Here is a 17,346-nt window from a genome sequence, read left to right as displayed (position 1 = left end):
GGTGGCAATAGTGGTTATGGTGGGGATGGTGGTTATGGTGGTGTTGGGTGGTGGGAACGGTTATGGCAGTATTGGGTGGTGCTAAGCGGTGACAGTGGCTAGAGGATGTTGGGTAGAGAGATTGTTGTAGAGTGGGGTGGAAGGGTTGCTGTTGCAACGTGGGTTGAGTGGGTTAGACGAATATTCATTAGATAAAATCCTAAATAGGAGATAAAAAAAATTTAAAATATATTCGATTAATTTAATATGCGAATCGATTATAAGTCAATTTAAACGAGTCAGATTCAGTTTAGATTAACGAATTTTTATCCATTTTGCCACAAGGCGGCATCTTTAAGCATTTTACAAAATAAAAAAAAAATAAAAACAATTTGGGGCCATTTTTGGTGCTTGTGGGTCGCATGTTTCAGAACTTCCGTAGCCCTTAAACCCTCCGGCTGTCTCTCACTGTCCTCGTCTCTCCCCATTCATGGCGGCCTTCGAGCGCCTCCTCTCCCAAGCTCGCCGCCATTGCATCACCAGGCCTCCCTGTCGACTCTCACTCCTCTGCTCCTCCACCTCTTCCTCTTTATCTTCTTCGTTTTCAAGTTCTAAATTTATAGGGCATTTTAGATTCCTCTGTTCATCATCATCTGAATCAAAGCCAGAGACTCCAGAGGTTCAACCTGTCGAATCTGCAAGAAAACGCGTTGAATCCGTTCATATAGAAACCGTTTCGTACTCTGTAAAACCGAAAGATGCAACTAAGTCCGAAGAAGAGCTTCCTCAGCCAACGCCGCAATCATCATCAGGGCCTCCACCTCCTCAGAGGCAAAGAGACTCCAGATTGCCGACAAGAGGGACTACGGAGACGCGTACTTGGACTCGGGAAGACTTTCGGTATGTGAAGGACGGGCCTTCGATATCTCCGGTGTCATATCCGGCGAGGGTAGCACCATTGCCTGATGACAGAGTTGCAGTGTCCGCTGAAGAAGAAGCTCCGAAAGAGGAGGATGAACGGTTGGTGAGAGAGAGGAGGAGGATTGATGCTGCTGAACGGATAAGAAAGCGAGTGTTTACGGTCGAAGAAGAGACAGTTCCATTCCCAACGCTAATCAAGGTGGAGAAAAAGGAGAAACAGAAGGTTATATATGATTTGCAGGAGGCAATTCGGCAGGTGAAGGTCAGTGTAATCTTCTCGCTTGGTTTAATATTGTTATCTTTTTATTTTTAACATGCATGGAAAATTGAACCATGGATCACCACGGGGTGCTTAATCCATATACAAAAAGACAACAAGGTTAGAGGAGAAAGCACCAATCTTGGAGCGATTATTTTCTGTACCGATGAGGCTTGTTCTTTTAATACTCTTCTGTTTCTCTCGTGCCAAACATTCCACAAAACACGTGAGGAGCTTTTATCCAAACCTCCTTTGCTCTGCCTCTCAAACCATGACCTTTCCAATATAACAGGAAGGATCAATCCTTTGAGTAACATGCAGGAAGATTGGAGCGCCTTGCTTCATTAGTTATCTCGTTTTGTCGTGTTTTTCCTCTCTTGATCTTTGTTTTTTTTAGCAAAAGATGCATTATCCTCGCCATTGTATTTTTCTCTTTCTTCTTTTAATACATTTCTTTGTTTTTGCTAGTGATTACTCAATTTACTCACAAGTTGTTCCTTTTGTTTTGGAGATAAATTAACTTCATTGTTGATAAATAATTTGATTTTTTTTTAAACCGTCTTTGCTAATCTTTTTGTGTCATTTCTAGTTATTTTTCAGACTAATGCCAAGAGGAGTTTTGATGAAACTGTTGAAGCACATGTGAAATTGGGTATTAATACACGTCGAACTGACCTGGTACTTGCTCATTCATCTGAACAAAATTCCTTACTTTTTCATGTACTTATTGTTGCTTGTGAATGCAAATTTACTTTGACCTTATTATTTGCTGTGTTGGTGAATTTAAGAAAACATCTTTTTGCACATACGCACAAATGCACACTGTGTATTTGAGTCAATTCTTTTTGTTAATTGGAGATTATGATGTGACTACATCATTCTCTAAGCAATCCCTGGACGAAGTCTTGAAGGGCATCCCAATATTTTGTTCTTAATGATTTTTGTGAATAATTTGGATAAGCTCTGTCCGTTCAATATTTTTTTCGATAATAGGAGCTGCAACTTTATTCATGGTGTGTTGGCATCAGAATGGTGCTCCTTTTACCAAGCTCTGGATTCCCTGGTTGAGGTGACTCAGTGTTTAAGGACGCTGCTGAAGAGGCAGAGCAGGTTTTTAAGGCAAAGTTTGCTTCCGTGACTGATGACCTATTATGTCTACGGTTTAGTTTACAAAAATATTAGAAATATTTGAACAATGTAATGGGGTGGAGTGGGAAAACGAAGGAAGATGGAACATCTTTCAGCATTTTTCAACCTTAGAATGATCCAAATGGAGGTAGCACAGTTCAGAATAAGGAAGTGTTTAACAGCAATTGAGGTTTTTCAGTTGCTGGTTGCCGTGACAGGTTAGAAGTTAGACACAAATGGCAGTGGGAGATACCACATAATCTTAGGCAGGACACAAATGGCAGTGGGAGATACCACATAATCTTAGGCAGGATAAAGAGGTTGTTTTGAGAGTGTCTCTTGGCATCATTTTGTTGCAAGAAATTGAACTTCAATCAGTTGATGAGAGTTTGACTATAAGTATTTGAGCCTTAAGGATCAGGAGTGTAGTGTCTTCACTCCTTGGATGCCTATGTGGTTGAATCATAGTGTGGGATGCTAGGGTGCATCTAGTGGATGGTCATCTTGGGTCTTTCACTCCTTCAGTGTTTTTGGCTTTTTAAGTGAAGGACCAGTGGTGGATTCCTGCAGCTTATGGACCATCCCATTATGGTTTTAGATCCTTGTTGTGGGAGGAGCTTTTTCATATTATATTTTTTTACCCCTAGTTGGGTTTTAGGTGGAGATTTTTGACGTAGAAGTTGAGAGGGTCTAAAGTCACTTCTAGTATTCGGGCTTGTAATAGTTATATTAGGTAGATTTGGGTAGTGGTTTCCTTTGTTTTCTTGTTTGGTCAAACTCGGATCATTTTCCTCTCATTTTCGATTCTTCAAAATTTTGGTGGAGTCCAACTTTGTTCCATTTGAAAATATGTGGAACCTTTTAGATAGCCTTGAAGAAAGGAATGTTGAGGTATTTGGTGATTTGAAGTTTATGAAGTCTACTATCTAAAAGGAGTTAAGAGGCTATTTGGTACGCTTTCAGAGTATTTTGCCTCTAGGAGTGAGGCTCTTAAGAATGATTTGGAAGGTTTTTTTTTTAAAAGAGGATGTGAGTTTGAGATAGGTTTGAAGTGGCTGAGGAAGGGGATTGTAATGCTGATAGTGGACTGAGAAAGAACATGATTAAAGAATTGGAAGTTAGAATCTCTATTCCAACTAAGGAAAACGTGCATTGTCCTATGATTGAGAGCTTGAATTAGATTGGGGTTTCTTTTCTATCATTTCCATTTTGTAATTATTAATGGAGAACTTAAGACTCAGTTTTCGACTTCTAAGCATGAGAAGATGATCTGTTGTCTCCTTTTCTCCTTATTTTGGCTGCGAATGCTTTGAATAGGATGGTAGGGAGGGTTGTTGATAGGGGCTTTATTTAGGGTTTGCTGTGGGGAGGGATGTTGTGGTTGATTTGCCCTTGTAAACCAACTTTATCGATTCTTAGATCCAAGGTCTTTCCTTCGATTTGAATCAAACAATTTTTCATCGTCTACTTCTATTGAAACCATATCCTAGTTTGTGAGAGCCATCCCACCAACATAATTTTTTATTAGGTAAAAGCAAGCAATCATTTCATTTCATTATTAATCTATTCCATGATAGAAACTGTTTTCTAGATTTAGAAACAACTCAACATCCTCTCCAAAATATACTAATGTCACTACACTTTTTTCAAAAATATATCTAATTAAGTATATCCCATACTTTCCACATTTTAGAGCATATGTCGTATAGCGATCTTGTTCTCGTTACATGAACCAGAACATTCCCTGTTCTAGGTAACATTGCTCTTTTTTCTAGTTCTAATCATGATGAAATGAACAAGGAAGCTTGTCTTATTGCGTCGGAACTCACTAAAGTGAAGACATCAAGGGGTTAGCATTGATGTTTTGGTGAAGAATCAATTTCTGAATTGAAGAAAGCTTTGGGAATGGTTTTAGAATTTGAGTAGATGATTGGATTTCTTTATTTGAGGGAAGATATTAAGGGGCATTTTCATTTTTAAATTGTTTTTTTGAGGATGATGCCAAGTTATTCTTTTGAGATGTTGTGGGATCATAAATGCAATTTGATGTCTCCATCAATTTTCGTTTTGACTTGAGAACTTTTGAGGATTTTCAGCGGTTGGAGGACTGAAAAGGGTCAAAGGATGGGCAAAGGCTGGAGAGGACAGTAAGTTTGGTTGATGAGGTTTTGAAGGGTTGTTTTCTCTATACAACAAAGTTATGTTCCTGAAGTTACATGTCAAGTTGTGGGTCCTTAGAGGGCAGGTTTACTTGAATTGTAGATGTTCCTTTAAAGGGTGTTATGTGAGAGCAGCATTCAACCTATTTGTGTGGGTCCAATGTTGAAGTCTTGATGTTTTTGGGTTTTAGGCTCAAAAGAGTGTGCCATGAATGTTGACCTATTGGGTTTGGTGAGGTACACTATTGATTCACGCCATAATAGGTTTTGTTAGATAGTTTGGGCTTAAGTTTGGTGAGTCCTATTGGGGAAGTGAGTGTGGGCATCTTGCTAACAAGAAGGTGGTAAAGAAATTGTAGAAGTTGTCTAGTTGGCAATGATTGGGGGAGATTGGAGTCAGAGAGCAGGTAATAAGGTGTTAGAATGAAGATTTTGAGTTGGAATGTTAAGGGTCTTGGGGATCTAGGAAACATAATAAGGTAGGTTATTAAGGCAAACTTGATATGCTTATGATTCAAGAGTATAAGTTAGAGATGGCAGTGGATGTTTGATTAGGAGTATTTGGGATTATATTCAAAGATTGAATTTTTGCCCCCAACTAGTCATTGATCTTGGTGTACCCAAATTGTTATGCTAGAGTTGGAAGTGAAACTGATGGGATTGTGGGGTCTTTTCCTGTACTTTATTAGTTGAAGGTAAGGGTAGAGGCTGGCAATGCTTGGCTGGCAATGGTTCACATATATTTTGGTTTATTCATCAATGGCTTAGGAGTTTTTTAAGATTTGATGCTATTCATGGGTTATGCTCTCTATTTTTGGGTTTTTAGTGGTGATTTCATTGTTATTATATATGTTGTTTTTTTTGGATTAAAGACAATTTTAAACAATAGGAAAAGTACAAACTAGAGGATAAGGAGTCCTCCCTGGATAACAAAAGATACAAAAAACTATGAGCTACCAAAAGAACCAAGAACAACGATACAAGTATTAATTACAAGAGTGCTAATTTCCAATCTCTGTGAGGTCAAACAACGGTAGTCCACTAAAAGAAATTGAGAGAGTGCACCCAAAGGGATGCGAGGTTCATTGTCATTATATTACACAGGACAAGACACTTTTCCTTGATTAAATTTGTAATGGTTTCCTAAGGAGGCCTTGGACCATTGCCCCATAGTTCTTGCGTGTAGTTTTGTGAACTTTGGTTATGAAAATATGTTGTTTACGTCATCTTGGTTTTGTTCATGTGGTTAGGGACTCGTGGAGAGATTGTCTTATAGAAGGTTGGTAGTGTTTTTGTTTTATGAAGAAGTTAAGCCGTGTTTAGGAAAAGCTAAAGATGTGGAATAATGAGGTTCTTGGTAATGTCAGTCTTAAGAAAACCAACACTTAAATAAGATACAAATTCTTAATAAGATTGGAGGAAGGGGAGTCTTTGATGGAGGATTAGGCTAAAAGGAGGTTGCAGCTATTGAATGAATTTGATGTTGTTCCTTTAAAGGAAGAATTGAAGAAATTAGTTGGAGACAAAAATCTATATTGGAATGGTGATGTAAGGGAATGTCACGCTAGGTTGTTCCATAGAGTGGCTAGTGGTTAGAGGTAGATGAGGTTTATCATGCATTGTGGTTTTGGAGAATGATTTGGGTGAGCTAATTAGGAACTCTTAAGTTGATTGCTAATGGGACTGGTTTAGTTTTATATGGATTTGTATCTTGACAAGTGTAATAATTGAGTCCATGGATGTTTGTTCCTAGGTTGCTTATTTTTTCTTTCCTCTTACTTGGTTCAAAGTAGGTAATGATAACATGATTTGTTTTTGTGAGGATGTTTTTTTGTGGGGGATGGGGTTTGGAGGGGGAGTTTTTGTTGGAGATGTTGGTGCCTCGCCTTTTTAGGCTTTTAGTTCAGTGTACCAATCAAAATTTTTTTTTTCTTCTGAGGGGTCTCTTTCTCTTGAGACTTTCATTTCTTTAAGAATCTCAGTGAAAGAGGTCGATGAGCTTACTGCTTTGTTGATGGACTTGGCCTGGGCGATTCTTTGGGTTCTTTTTCTTGCAAGTCCTTTTTCCTTCATTTATAATGCCCAATAATTTTCCTTTGAGCTATATCATTTGGAAGGCTGGGGTTACTTTTAAGATCTGGGCTTTCATGTGGACTGTAACTCTCAACAAGATGATGCATGACTTGTTACGTGCTTGAAGACGCTATAACAGCGTTGGTCTAAATATTTGCATGATGTGTGCCTTTTCTCCATTGTTGGGTGGCAAGGCAACTTTGGAGCGCTTTGTTTTTCTTGCTTTGATGAAGTGTGGGTGGTGTCTAAAAATGTGGGTTGGTAAGATTATGGGGCTTCGGAAGGAGTAGAAAATGGAGGGCTTTATGGACATGTTCATCGTTGCTGTAGTGTGGACCCTTTGGATCAAGAACAATGTGAGAATTTTCAAGAGGCTCAAACAACTTTTCCCATTTGTTTTGGGTCATAGTTATTATTATTTGTTGGCTTCACTTTGGGTACATTGTTTTGTTTTGATTTTTGTGTTTTTTGTTTTTGTTTTTTTTTTAATTATTTTATTATTTTTTTGAGTGTTTGGAGGAAGGGGATCTTGCTGTTTGATCTTAAAAGGTATTGGAGGGCAGCACTATTGTAGTTATTTAGTTGTCTAGGAAGATGTCTTGTCCTCCACATAATTGTATTTTATCTCTTTGTATTTAATTGAAGATTTATATCTGAAAAAAATAGTTAAGTTATGATTAGCAGGTCCTGATTGGGCTCCTATTACTTAAGGCTGAGAAGTTAGAAAGACAATTTGAGAAGGATGAGGTGAGGAGGATTGTGTTGAGGTAGGAGAAAGCTCTAGGCCTTAATATATTTAATGTCTTGTTTTGTTTTGGTTTTTTTTTTTTTAATTTTGTTTTGTTTTTGTTTATTGTTTTTCCAGGTTTGAGGTTTGCTGGATATTACTAAGGATGATCTAGTGAGGGCATTTCAATAATTTTAATGAATAGGGTTGTGGGCAAGAGTGAATTTAACCTTTATCATTTTGGTGCCTATGAATGATAAGTTTATTAAGGTGAGAGACTTTTTGACAAATCTTTATCATTCTAGGGGATGTGATTATGGATTCTCGAAAGCTCTTTAAAGGGACAGCGGATTCTTGATGTCGTTGAAGTGGCCAATGAGGTTGTGGAGGATGTGAAGAGAATCCATTGGAAATGGTTTGTATTTAAGCTTGATTTTGAGAAATTATATGATTGATTCCCTTGAAGGTTTCTTGACAGGGTTTTAGAGATGAAAAGGTCAGTTGTAGGTGGAGGAAGTGGATTAGGTGGTGTCTTTTTAAAGGAAAATTTCCCATCATTTTTAGTTGATAGCCTTATTCATACAAGGACAAGCAGCGAGATCTTGGGAAGATCCTTGCTAGAGAATAATTAAGAAGAATTGGATCAAAAGATTGTTGGGGTTAGTTAGTAGTAATTGTGTGTTTATTATTAACTAGTATAGTATTATGTGTATTTGGGGGCTGTTTGTAATATTTGTGTAATCTAGGGTTATGTTTGCAATGTAAGGTAGTTTTAGGAGTACATGTGTAATTTCATGTAGCTAGGATTTCTTATAAATAGTGTTTGAAAGCCATGTTGTATGCAGTTGTTGAATTTGAATTGATGTGAACATGGGTTTCTGCCTTGTATCTCCTTTTCCCCTCTCTTCCCTCTTCTTCTTCCCTTCTTCTCTCCTACATTCTCCCTTGGCTGCAGATCCTTGATGCTGCCCCTGCATCACTTATTCTTGGGTTAGTGCATAGAGAGGTGTTTGACAAGGTGATTGCTACACCCTTTCATTTCTCTAGATTGGTTGATGTTTTGAGTAGGATGATTTGTCATGGTGCAGTGAAGAGTGTGGTGAACAGTATTAGGGTGGGGCTGATGATGTTCTTGTGTGCCTTTCATGGTCTTGATGATACTAATTTCCTTTTTAGCTGATGATTTGTGGATGTTTGCTAATATGCTTACCCTTTTGCAGGTTTTTGAGAGATCTTTTGATTTTGCAGATTAGTCTTTCAAGTGGGATAGCTGGTGTTAGGCAGGGTGTCTTGTCCGTCATTGACCTGTTTCCTATTTAGGAGCTCTACTAGGATTTCATCATAGAGTCTAGTCTTGTCTTTTTGGAGCTTAGTTGTTACGTATCTAGGTGATTGGAGGGGTGCTTTTTTCACTCAGGGTTGTCATGTCACTTTGATTCAAGCTTATTTATCCTCTATACCTCTGTATTTTTGTCTTTTTGTGTGTATTGCTCATAGGTTGGAGAAGTTGTTGGGATATTTTTTGCGCTCTAGGATGTGGGAGGACAAGAGGGATCATTTGGTTAGTTGGTACAAGGTTGTTGGCCAAATTGTGATGGTTGTTTGAATTTGGATAATCTAGTGCCAAAGAAACCTAAGAAATAAATTAGGGGTCCATCAAAATGATTGTAATGTGATGATAGATTTTAATGATGTGAAGATAGATTTGCTTATGCTAGTCCTTGGAAATTTATTTCTTAGGTTTCACATTTTTGTTTTTCTTCCTTGGGTGAAGTTTGGCGTTGGCAATAGGTTGATAGTTGCTTTTCAGAGAATCATTGGATATGGGATTCTCTTCTTGCCTATTTCTCATCTCTTTTCTTTAGCCTACGTCCTTAATGGGATGGATACCAATAATATAAACGACCAAATGTTTTTTTGGTGTTTTAAGGGAGCACTGGGTGTCTTTTCTTGGAACACCCCCCCCCCCCCCCCCCAAAAAAAAAAAAAAGGGTACATTCACAAATTTTCTTTTTTCAGTTTATTTATTGGGTTTATTTTCTCTGTACAATTGATCATGTAGGAGAGTTGACACAACTACTTGGGTTGTATTTAGTTGAATTATTGGTCATGTTAACTGCATAATTATGCACAGATGTCTCTGAGACTATTGATTCTCTGCCATATCGGTGTACCATACATTAAAGTTGGATATGGCATGCATCTTATTCAGTTAACGTGCTTCTTCATTAAACTGAAATGTTAATTTATTTCTTTTTGTTGAGGGGTGATAGTTCCTCCATATACCGTATGGTATACCATCTAGAATTTCTTTTTGTTTCCATTAACAATAAAAGGTCATTACTTAAGCTCCGCAAGGTGGGCCTTTGGGTGGGGTGGTCGTGAAAAAAGTCCCAACATTTTGCAAAGGAGTTATATGATGAGGGAAGGATTGAGGGAATAAATTATGAGCGCACAATAATAAGCAGAGTTGCATGGAGCTGTAGTTGAGCTGTAGTCGCATCTTTTGGCTGAAAAATGCCACTGCCATTTCCTTAAATAGCTGATATAAGCAGTTGTAATGAAGTCTTATTGATATTTGGTGCTTACATGCTTCCGAGTTCTGAGCCATTTTATATCCTGTGTTTTGACATTATTTATCAAGAGATTCAATATAAACTTCTCTCTGAATCAAAGTGCAGGCAGTTCGCGGTGCTCTGACTTTGCCGCATGGTACTGGGAAGGTATCAACTAGCTTTTTGCTTAGGATGGAGTCACAATTTTACCATAGCATATTGTAGTTTGTTTATGTGATTATATATTGGTATTTCTCAGGTTGTCAGGGTGGCTGTCTTTGCCGATGGGGAAGCAGCTAGTGAAGCCAGAGCTGCAGGAGCTGATATTGTTGGTGGTGCTGAACTTATTGAGGAAATAAAGAATAGTAATGAACTGATTACATCATCATGCGGATTCATTAGATTATGTATATTGAAAATTGTATATATATATATATATATATATACATATGTATATATAGATTATGTATATACACACACACACACAAAAGAAAGGGGCACTTCACAACAGATTAAGCTAAAGTGTTCTGGTACTGCTTTTCCTTAGAATAAATATTAAATAATGTATAGGCCTTCGGTTGTTGCTTATTCTTGTGTCAAACTGCAATTTCTGTGTGTGTGCATATGTTTTGTTAAGTCACTTCATGTGGTTCCTTAACACTTACATAAGCACAATGGTATTCTATCAAAAAAATATTAGCATAATATTCTATCAAAAAAATATAAGCAGTCCTTTGTGCATATTTAAAAAAAAAATCTATATATTTAGGCTTTAGCATCGTTTGATATTTTTCCGTGTTTTAGAAGTTGATCTCTTATCTCAACTTACATCAAGTCATCAACTTATGATCTGGTATTCCTTAATTTTACCCTTTGCAGGTGGTGCTGTACCCAAGGTTGACTTGTGCATCTCAAGTGAATTGTTCATGGACCGAGTGAAAAAGGTTTTCATTTTGAGTGGTTTTATAAACTGCTGCATTAGTAAAATCAGTGGCTTCTTCATATGAATTTCTGTTTTTCATTTTGCAGATATCAAATATTCTTCGCAGTTTGATGCCAAACCCTAGAGTGAGTCTATTACAATCCTCAAGACATTATCAAATTGTGCATGGTGTAAATATGTATCCCCTAGTGACCTCTCTTCTTGGGCCCACAAATTTCTCCTTGTCTGCTGTGGAGTTCTATGAATAAGTCTCCTATATCCATCATTAGTGCTAAAAATCAAACTGATCAGCTGGCCCACATTTTTGTTTTGGAGAATTAAAATAAAACCCTTGCCTGAAGTGCCATATCACTGGCTGCTCTTGATTTCCTATGAGCTAAAATCTGGCTGGCTCAAGGGGCAAGGGTAGAACTTGTAATCCAACAATGAACTTGGTGGTGAATTTGCGAACCATAGGTTGCCAAGCATGTAATGTTGGATCTTTTACATTTGGCACTGTTCATACTAACTCATAATTTTATATTTTCCCTTATTGTAGAGCATCTGTAATATTCATAATGCCTCATAATCTGTATTGGTGTGTCATCCAGAAAGGTTCTGTGACCAATGATGTTGCTAGGGCAGTGAAAGAGGCAAAACGGGGATTTGTTGAATTTAGAATGGACAACACTGCTATAGTGCATGCAGGACTTGGAAAGGTATGGTGGTTGTATCACATGTTAATTTATTCTGAGAATGTGCTTGAGCAGAATGATCTTATAGGAGCTTTTCCCTTCTCACTTGGAAATATAGTAATTTACAGGTAAATTTTTCAGAAGAGTTCCTGCATGAGAATATTGGAGCATTTGTGAATGCCCTCTTGCTTGCAAAGCCTGCTGGCTTGAAGAAGAGTAAGTGGTTACATGCTTACCTAGTTTATTTTTCTAGGGCTGAGATATGGTTGATTGCAAATATGGCGCCTGCATAGTTTTAAACACAGTTTCTTTCCTGGTTCTTCCATGCGATGGAGTATCTTATACTACCTTTTAATGGCTTCCTGACCTGGTTTTTTAATTTTTTGGGTTGGTTTTACTTTGTCTTAGTGGAAGATGGCCATTTCTGAGCAATGAAAACCTTTTTTCTTTTTCTTTTAAAAAATATATATATATATATCAGCAAAGAAATATATTTATTAAAGGGCATCAAGGGGATGCCACCAATTACAAAGAAAACAAAAATACAAGAAACAATCCCCACTGTAGGGTGTCTAGGAAATCAAGGATTCATAAATATCCCTCCCAACCAGCCCAATATGCTAATTAGAGATCATAATTCTCCAACGATCCTTGGCAGTTGGTTATCCAGCCCACTGAGCAATGAAAACCCCATATCTTCGCTAGTCTCTTAATACTAGAACATTTGTTCTCAAATATCAATAAAATGTCAGAACATGTTTGTAGAAGCACATCGGAGTACTGCTCTAAGCTTTGTAATAGTGATGCTGCCCAAAGAATAAGGGCTTGTTGTTTGGAGTTGAAGTGATTTCACACTGCAAAGTTACTTTAAACCAACTTGCAACAACTTAGTTGCTAAGTGATCTTTGAGTAACTATATGCTCCTCCAGTTATTTTTGGTTCAAAATCAAGTTCCAACTCCAAGAATTGATTTGCCAACAAAATTGTTAGAAGCTAGTTTAAAATACATCTTGCATTGTGAATTCCCTTTGGTACCATTTGGTTTGCGGGATTTAAGTTGCCCTCCTAGAATGACATTCCTGGGAGTAGGGTTTCAAGGAATGGGATGCCTGGCTCATGGGAATAATTTGTTTAGTTCATGCACAATTCCTGGGAATTAAGAATTTCCAAGATACTTGAAGAGTAGTCATATTTTCATGATATATTCATTTTTATATTATAATGCAATGTTATATCATAGTATTGTAATATTATATGTAATAAATTATTTTATCATATTTTATGATATTATAATATTATAACATAATATATTATTTTATATCTTTAATACTATAATAATTAATTTATTTGTGTGATAATAATACATTATAAGATGAGTACAATACTATAACATTTTATGAATATGATAGCAAAAATGTATAATTTATAATAAAATTATCATAACATACAATAATATTATTGTTTCTAATTTTTATTACTCTCTAGTTTCAATTTATAATAGTTTATTATTTTAAACATCATGATAGTGTGTGATTATATTGTAATGTAGGGTGCATTTATGTTTGTTTTACTGAGATAATGGGGCCAATTTAAATATAAGAAAATGTTGATGGGAATGTAAGATACCCATGGCGATCATGGGAATGAGATATCCAGTGTTTTATGGAATTCTTTGTTCCTAGGGAATGCGAGATTTCTGTCACATCACCTTTTAACCGTGCAGCAAACACGGGAGGAATGCCAAAGGCATTACATTTGGAGAATCTTGAAAGATCCTACAAACCAAACAGCTCCTTTGGGTTGAAAGCTGCACCTTACAGGCTCTAAATATGGTTTACATTTCTATGCAATCAGTTGCATGCCCCATGTATCTGACATGGGTAACTTTTGTCTGTTTACTTTGCATGAGGAATTACATGGAAAGAAAATTAATAAATTTCAATGAACCGTGCTTGTTTAATTTTATGGATCCTTGCATATAAGCATCCATTTGGTCAGAACTGACTTTGAAGTTTGAATCAGAATCAGGTTTTGGTGGAATGGGTACAGAATTACACAAATTTATATAAAAATTATCAGAAATTTTAAACGTAAATTAGAATATTCTATAAGTGTTATAAACTTCCTCAAACCTGTAAATGGGTTTGTTTAGAGTTGTATGGATACCCACTCAAATTTCTTTAGAATAGCTAATCTAGGTTCAGGTCAGATTTTTCCAGATCTGCAGTTGATCATCACTTGCAGAACCCGTCTACTGTTTTAGTACTGGAAGTTCTCACTCATGGATTTAGTGTGTCCGTATCTCTCTTTCTCTCTCTCTATATATATATATATATTTTCATGCTCAGTATCCACTTTTCTGTTTTTCCTTTTCATAATTAGATTTTTATAATTGCAAAACATGCTTAGTTATGTTTTGACCACGTTCTTGAGCTGGGGAAGGCCTTAATTTTGGTGTGAAAATATTATTCCATCAATGGTGAAAAAAGAAAATGTTTGTGTAGCTATTGATTGGAAATGTGACCAATCAACCTACTATTTCTGTGACCTGATAAATGTTTCTTCCCTCCCATTTTGCAGCTTCCAAATATGCTGGTTATGTGAACTCCTTCTATTTGTGCAGCACGGTATGAACACCACTCTTGGCATCTGTTATTTTCTTGATTTATTTATTCCCCTACAGAATGAAGCTGGAATTCTTAGGATCAAATCTGTTATTATATTTCTTCAGTGTGCATACAAATTCATGTCTAAGCAAACCACTGAGTTTCCTAGCTTCCCATTTTTTGGGGAGGTTTTTTTTGGGGGGGGAGGGGAGGAGAAGTTGGGTGGGTGGCTGTGGTTCAGGAAGCTCTTATGCGTCCTGAAGAGGCTTGATTTTCTCCCCAGTCTTGTTTCCCCTTTGTAAATATATTATTGTTGGAAGTCCAATCCCATCTGATCACATTATAATGTTGATTTTCATTATTTGTTTGTATTTTTCTTATACAATTTACATTTTGCGAAGATAAGGATTTATGGTTCTAAAACCTGAATCTATAATTTTTTTTTATTTTGTGTAAATTTTTATTTTTGTTTTTTAATTTGTAAACAAAGAATTATATTGGAAAAAAGAGTGTTTGGTTCTGGAAAATAGTTTTCATTTACCATTTCCAGTTTTCTGAAGAACTACAAAAATTGCCATATTGTTTTCCAGTCTCCCAACATTTGCATGGAGAACTTGGAAACAATAAAGAGATGTTTTCAAATTTTCTTATAAAAATTCTATAAATGTAGAAAAGTAAGGTGGTATTTTTCTGATTAGTTGGAAACTTGAAATAGAAAATGAAATATATTTTTCCACAACTACATGGGCCCTAAGGCATCCTTGAGAGAAAAAGGAAATAACATGTGAACATTCTGGCATTACATTCCAATGTTTTAAAAGGCGGCATAATGTTAGACATTTTAATGCTTCAGAGGTGAGGTGTAAACCTTGAGGCGTTGAGGCATAAGCCTTTTGAGAATTTTATTTTTAGATAAAAATATGTAAATAAATTACAAGTATTTTTTAAAGAATAAAAAATTCAGAAAATTACAAATAATATGTAAAAAATAATCAAATATAATTTGTGAAATACTCATTGGGCCATTCAAAAAATACTAACTTGAATTAAATCACGCCCACAACATTACAAAGTTCAAATTATTTTCAAGATATAAGATGCAACTCTTAATTATTTTGAGAAGGTTGTCAAGAGTTTTATTACATTCCTTTATATAAACAAGTAGTTAAAATTTCTAACCAAATCTAACTTGAGATTCATACACCCAGATTGCAGAAGCCTCCCCTAAAAAGGCACAAAAGGCATACCATTTATACAAATTCGTTAGCCTTTGTGTATAATGCATTGGCTTTTTGGATCTGGTATTTTAGACTAAACCAAGGAATTTTAGGCATGCTTCGTCTTGAGGTGAGCCTCAATTGAGCCTTTTAAAACATTGTTATGATCCATCCAAATACACCATATCATTGAAAACGACACATTTCTCCATTACACCTCCCCTGCATTCCCTATGTTGCCCTGCCATGAATGTAGTCCATGAAAATATTAAAGAGCTAATAACCAAATGATGTGGCTAGACTGATCTTAGGTGTATTAGCCACATCCTACATTCCATTTAATATTGCATAGAGATTTAATTAATCACACGCTTGACATTTCTAGAGCAATTGTTAACATTGGGATAAAATTAGTATGATTTATTGAGTTTATATTTGATTGGGAAAAATAGAAGTTTAGGATATAAAACAAAAAGGGCCCAAATTCAAGGTATTTTTTCTTTTTTAAAGGGATCATTAAATGTTAAACCTAATGCTGTATTTGGGAAGCATGGAGTGGTTTGGATTTTAAATTGTGGGTGTTCGGGCGAGGCACAATACAAAATTGTATTTCCAAGGCTTGAACTCCTAAACGTAGGACAAACATCATACAAAAATTGTTGTAGTGTTTGGGAGCATGGAGATTTTGATTTGTGTGGATTAGAAAATACAATTTTATATTATGTTTTGTCCAAATCCAAGTCCCTAAATCCATGTTCTCAAGCGCAATGGTAAGTTGAAATGGAAATCTTATGTTTGGGATGGGATGTGATGTGAATGCACAAGATTGTTGTGTTTCGTAAGCAGCACATGGTTGTTTACTTTTGTTTTGCTTTTGGCAATGGCAACTGCGATTTAGATTTGGCCATTAGTGTAAGTCTTGTTCTGTGTGCTTAGATCTGGTGCTGCTATCCTGTCTGCCAATCCCTGAACTGCTTCTACGTATGATGCAGGAGCAATGCCTCTTTTTTTTTTTTTTCTTTTTAAATTTTTTCTCTTCAAATAATCAAATAAACCATGGGATTTAGTTTATAGTCGGAGTTTGATGTAAGCCAATCCTTTGATGTTTATAATTTTTTTGCAGCCTGTAGAATAAATGTCCTGTAGAATAAATGCTTCAATGATGGATAGCTGCTGCCATGTATTTGTATACCCATTAATTTAAAATAATCTTTAGATGTGAACCTTCTTGTATTTGATTTCATTTCGTATCATTGAAATGCAGATGGGTCCGAGTTTCCCTGTTTCAATACAGTCAATATCCATGGCTGCGGATCACTACAACAAATTGAATCCGCAGTGAAAGTGGTCAGGAGATGATTTCATTCACAACTTAGATCATATTTTGACATAAAAATCCCTTGTGGTTGAAGAACCGCCCTCCACCCATATATGCAGATGCTCTCTCTGGGGCATACAGCAGTAGGTATGTAATTGGGATTAGAATGTGGTTGTATTGATTTATGTATCCTTGGTTTCTGTCAGAAATGAGGTGGTAGTTTGTGTCCACAACTAGGCTTGGAACAAGCTTGTGTTTGATGCTCGTTTTGAGTTGAACATCAACACATTGAGATTTATCCCTTGGTGGATCCTTTGCAGGAAGCTTTGTAACGCATATTGATTCTTCATGCGACACATTTCCCGTAGTCTTGTTTTTTGATACATGTGGAATGGACAATCCATGAAATTTCCCTTGCTACTTAATTTTGAAGTAGTGTGTGCAGGAGTATGCAATTCAATGCCTGCAATGCCCTTAGGATCTGCCAGGGACATTCATCTTGTTTGATGGCATCTCTTTTAATCCCATCTTCCCAGTGAATTGAGTAAAGACAATGAGCTTTGATGAGGAGCTCGAAGCAGATGAGAAATTCTTATAATATAAAGGATTGGAGGAGGAATGTGAAGTAAAATGAAGGATATGAGACGAATATATATAGATTTTACTGAGACGAGGGCGTTAAAACATAAAGCTTTCCCCACACATACAAAGATGATTTCCCCGGCATTCTCAAAAACTCGAACAGGAATTATGCCTCTTTTTTGTTTTAAGGTGCATGATGATAAAT

General features: G+C 36.4%; 1 protein-coding gene across 2 annotated transcripts; it reads left to right on the top strand.

The window, feature by feature from the left end:
• Nucleotides 1–380: 380 nt before the first annotated feature.
• On the top strand, nucleotides 381–16,984 carry LOC131148744 (large ribosomal subunit protein uL1c). Of its 2 annotated transcripts, XM_058098650.1 has the most exons (10): nucleotides 381–1,162; nucleotides 1,760–1,837; nucleotides 9,928–9,969; nucleotides 10,061–10,166; nucleotides 10,681–10,745; nucleotides 10,831–10,869; nucleotides 11,335–11,442; nucleotides 11,547–11,634; nucleotides 13,999–14,045; nucleotides 16,506–16,984. In XM_058098650.1, the coding sequence occupies exons 1-10, from the start codon at nucleotides 470–472 to the stop codon at nucleotides 16,581–16,583; spliced, it is 1,344 nt and encodes a 447-aa protein (XP_057954633.1). In that variant the 5' UTR covers nucleotides 381–469; the 3' UTR covers nucleotides 16,584–16,984. The 2 variants fall into 2 exon arrangements, with proteins under 2 accessions (XP_057954633.1, XP_057954634.1); XM_058098651.1 differs by lacking the exons at nucleotides 13,999–14,045; nucleotides 16,506–16,984 and having other exon boundaries at nucleotides 399–1,162; nucleotides 11,537–11,634.
• Nucleotides 16,985–17,346: the final 362 nt, after the last annotated feature.

This window comes from Malania oleifera, chromosome 2 (genome assembly GCF_029873635.1).
Source record: "Malania oleifera isolate guangnan ecotype guangnan chromosome 2, ASM2987363v1, whole genome shotgun sequence".
NCBI lineage: Eukaryota > Viridiplantae > Streptophyta > Magnoliopsida > Santalales > Ximeniaceae > Malania > Malania oleifera.
The sequence above is the reverse complement of the archived record's forward strand: the minus strand, read 5'-3'. Positions and strand labels throughout refer to the sequence as shown.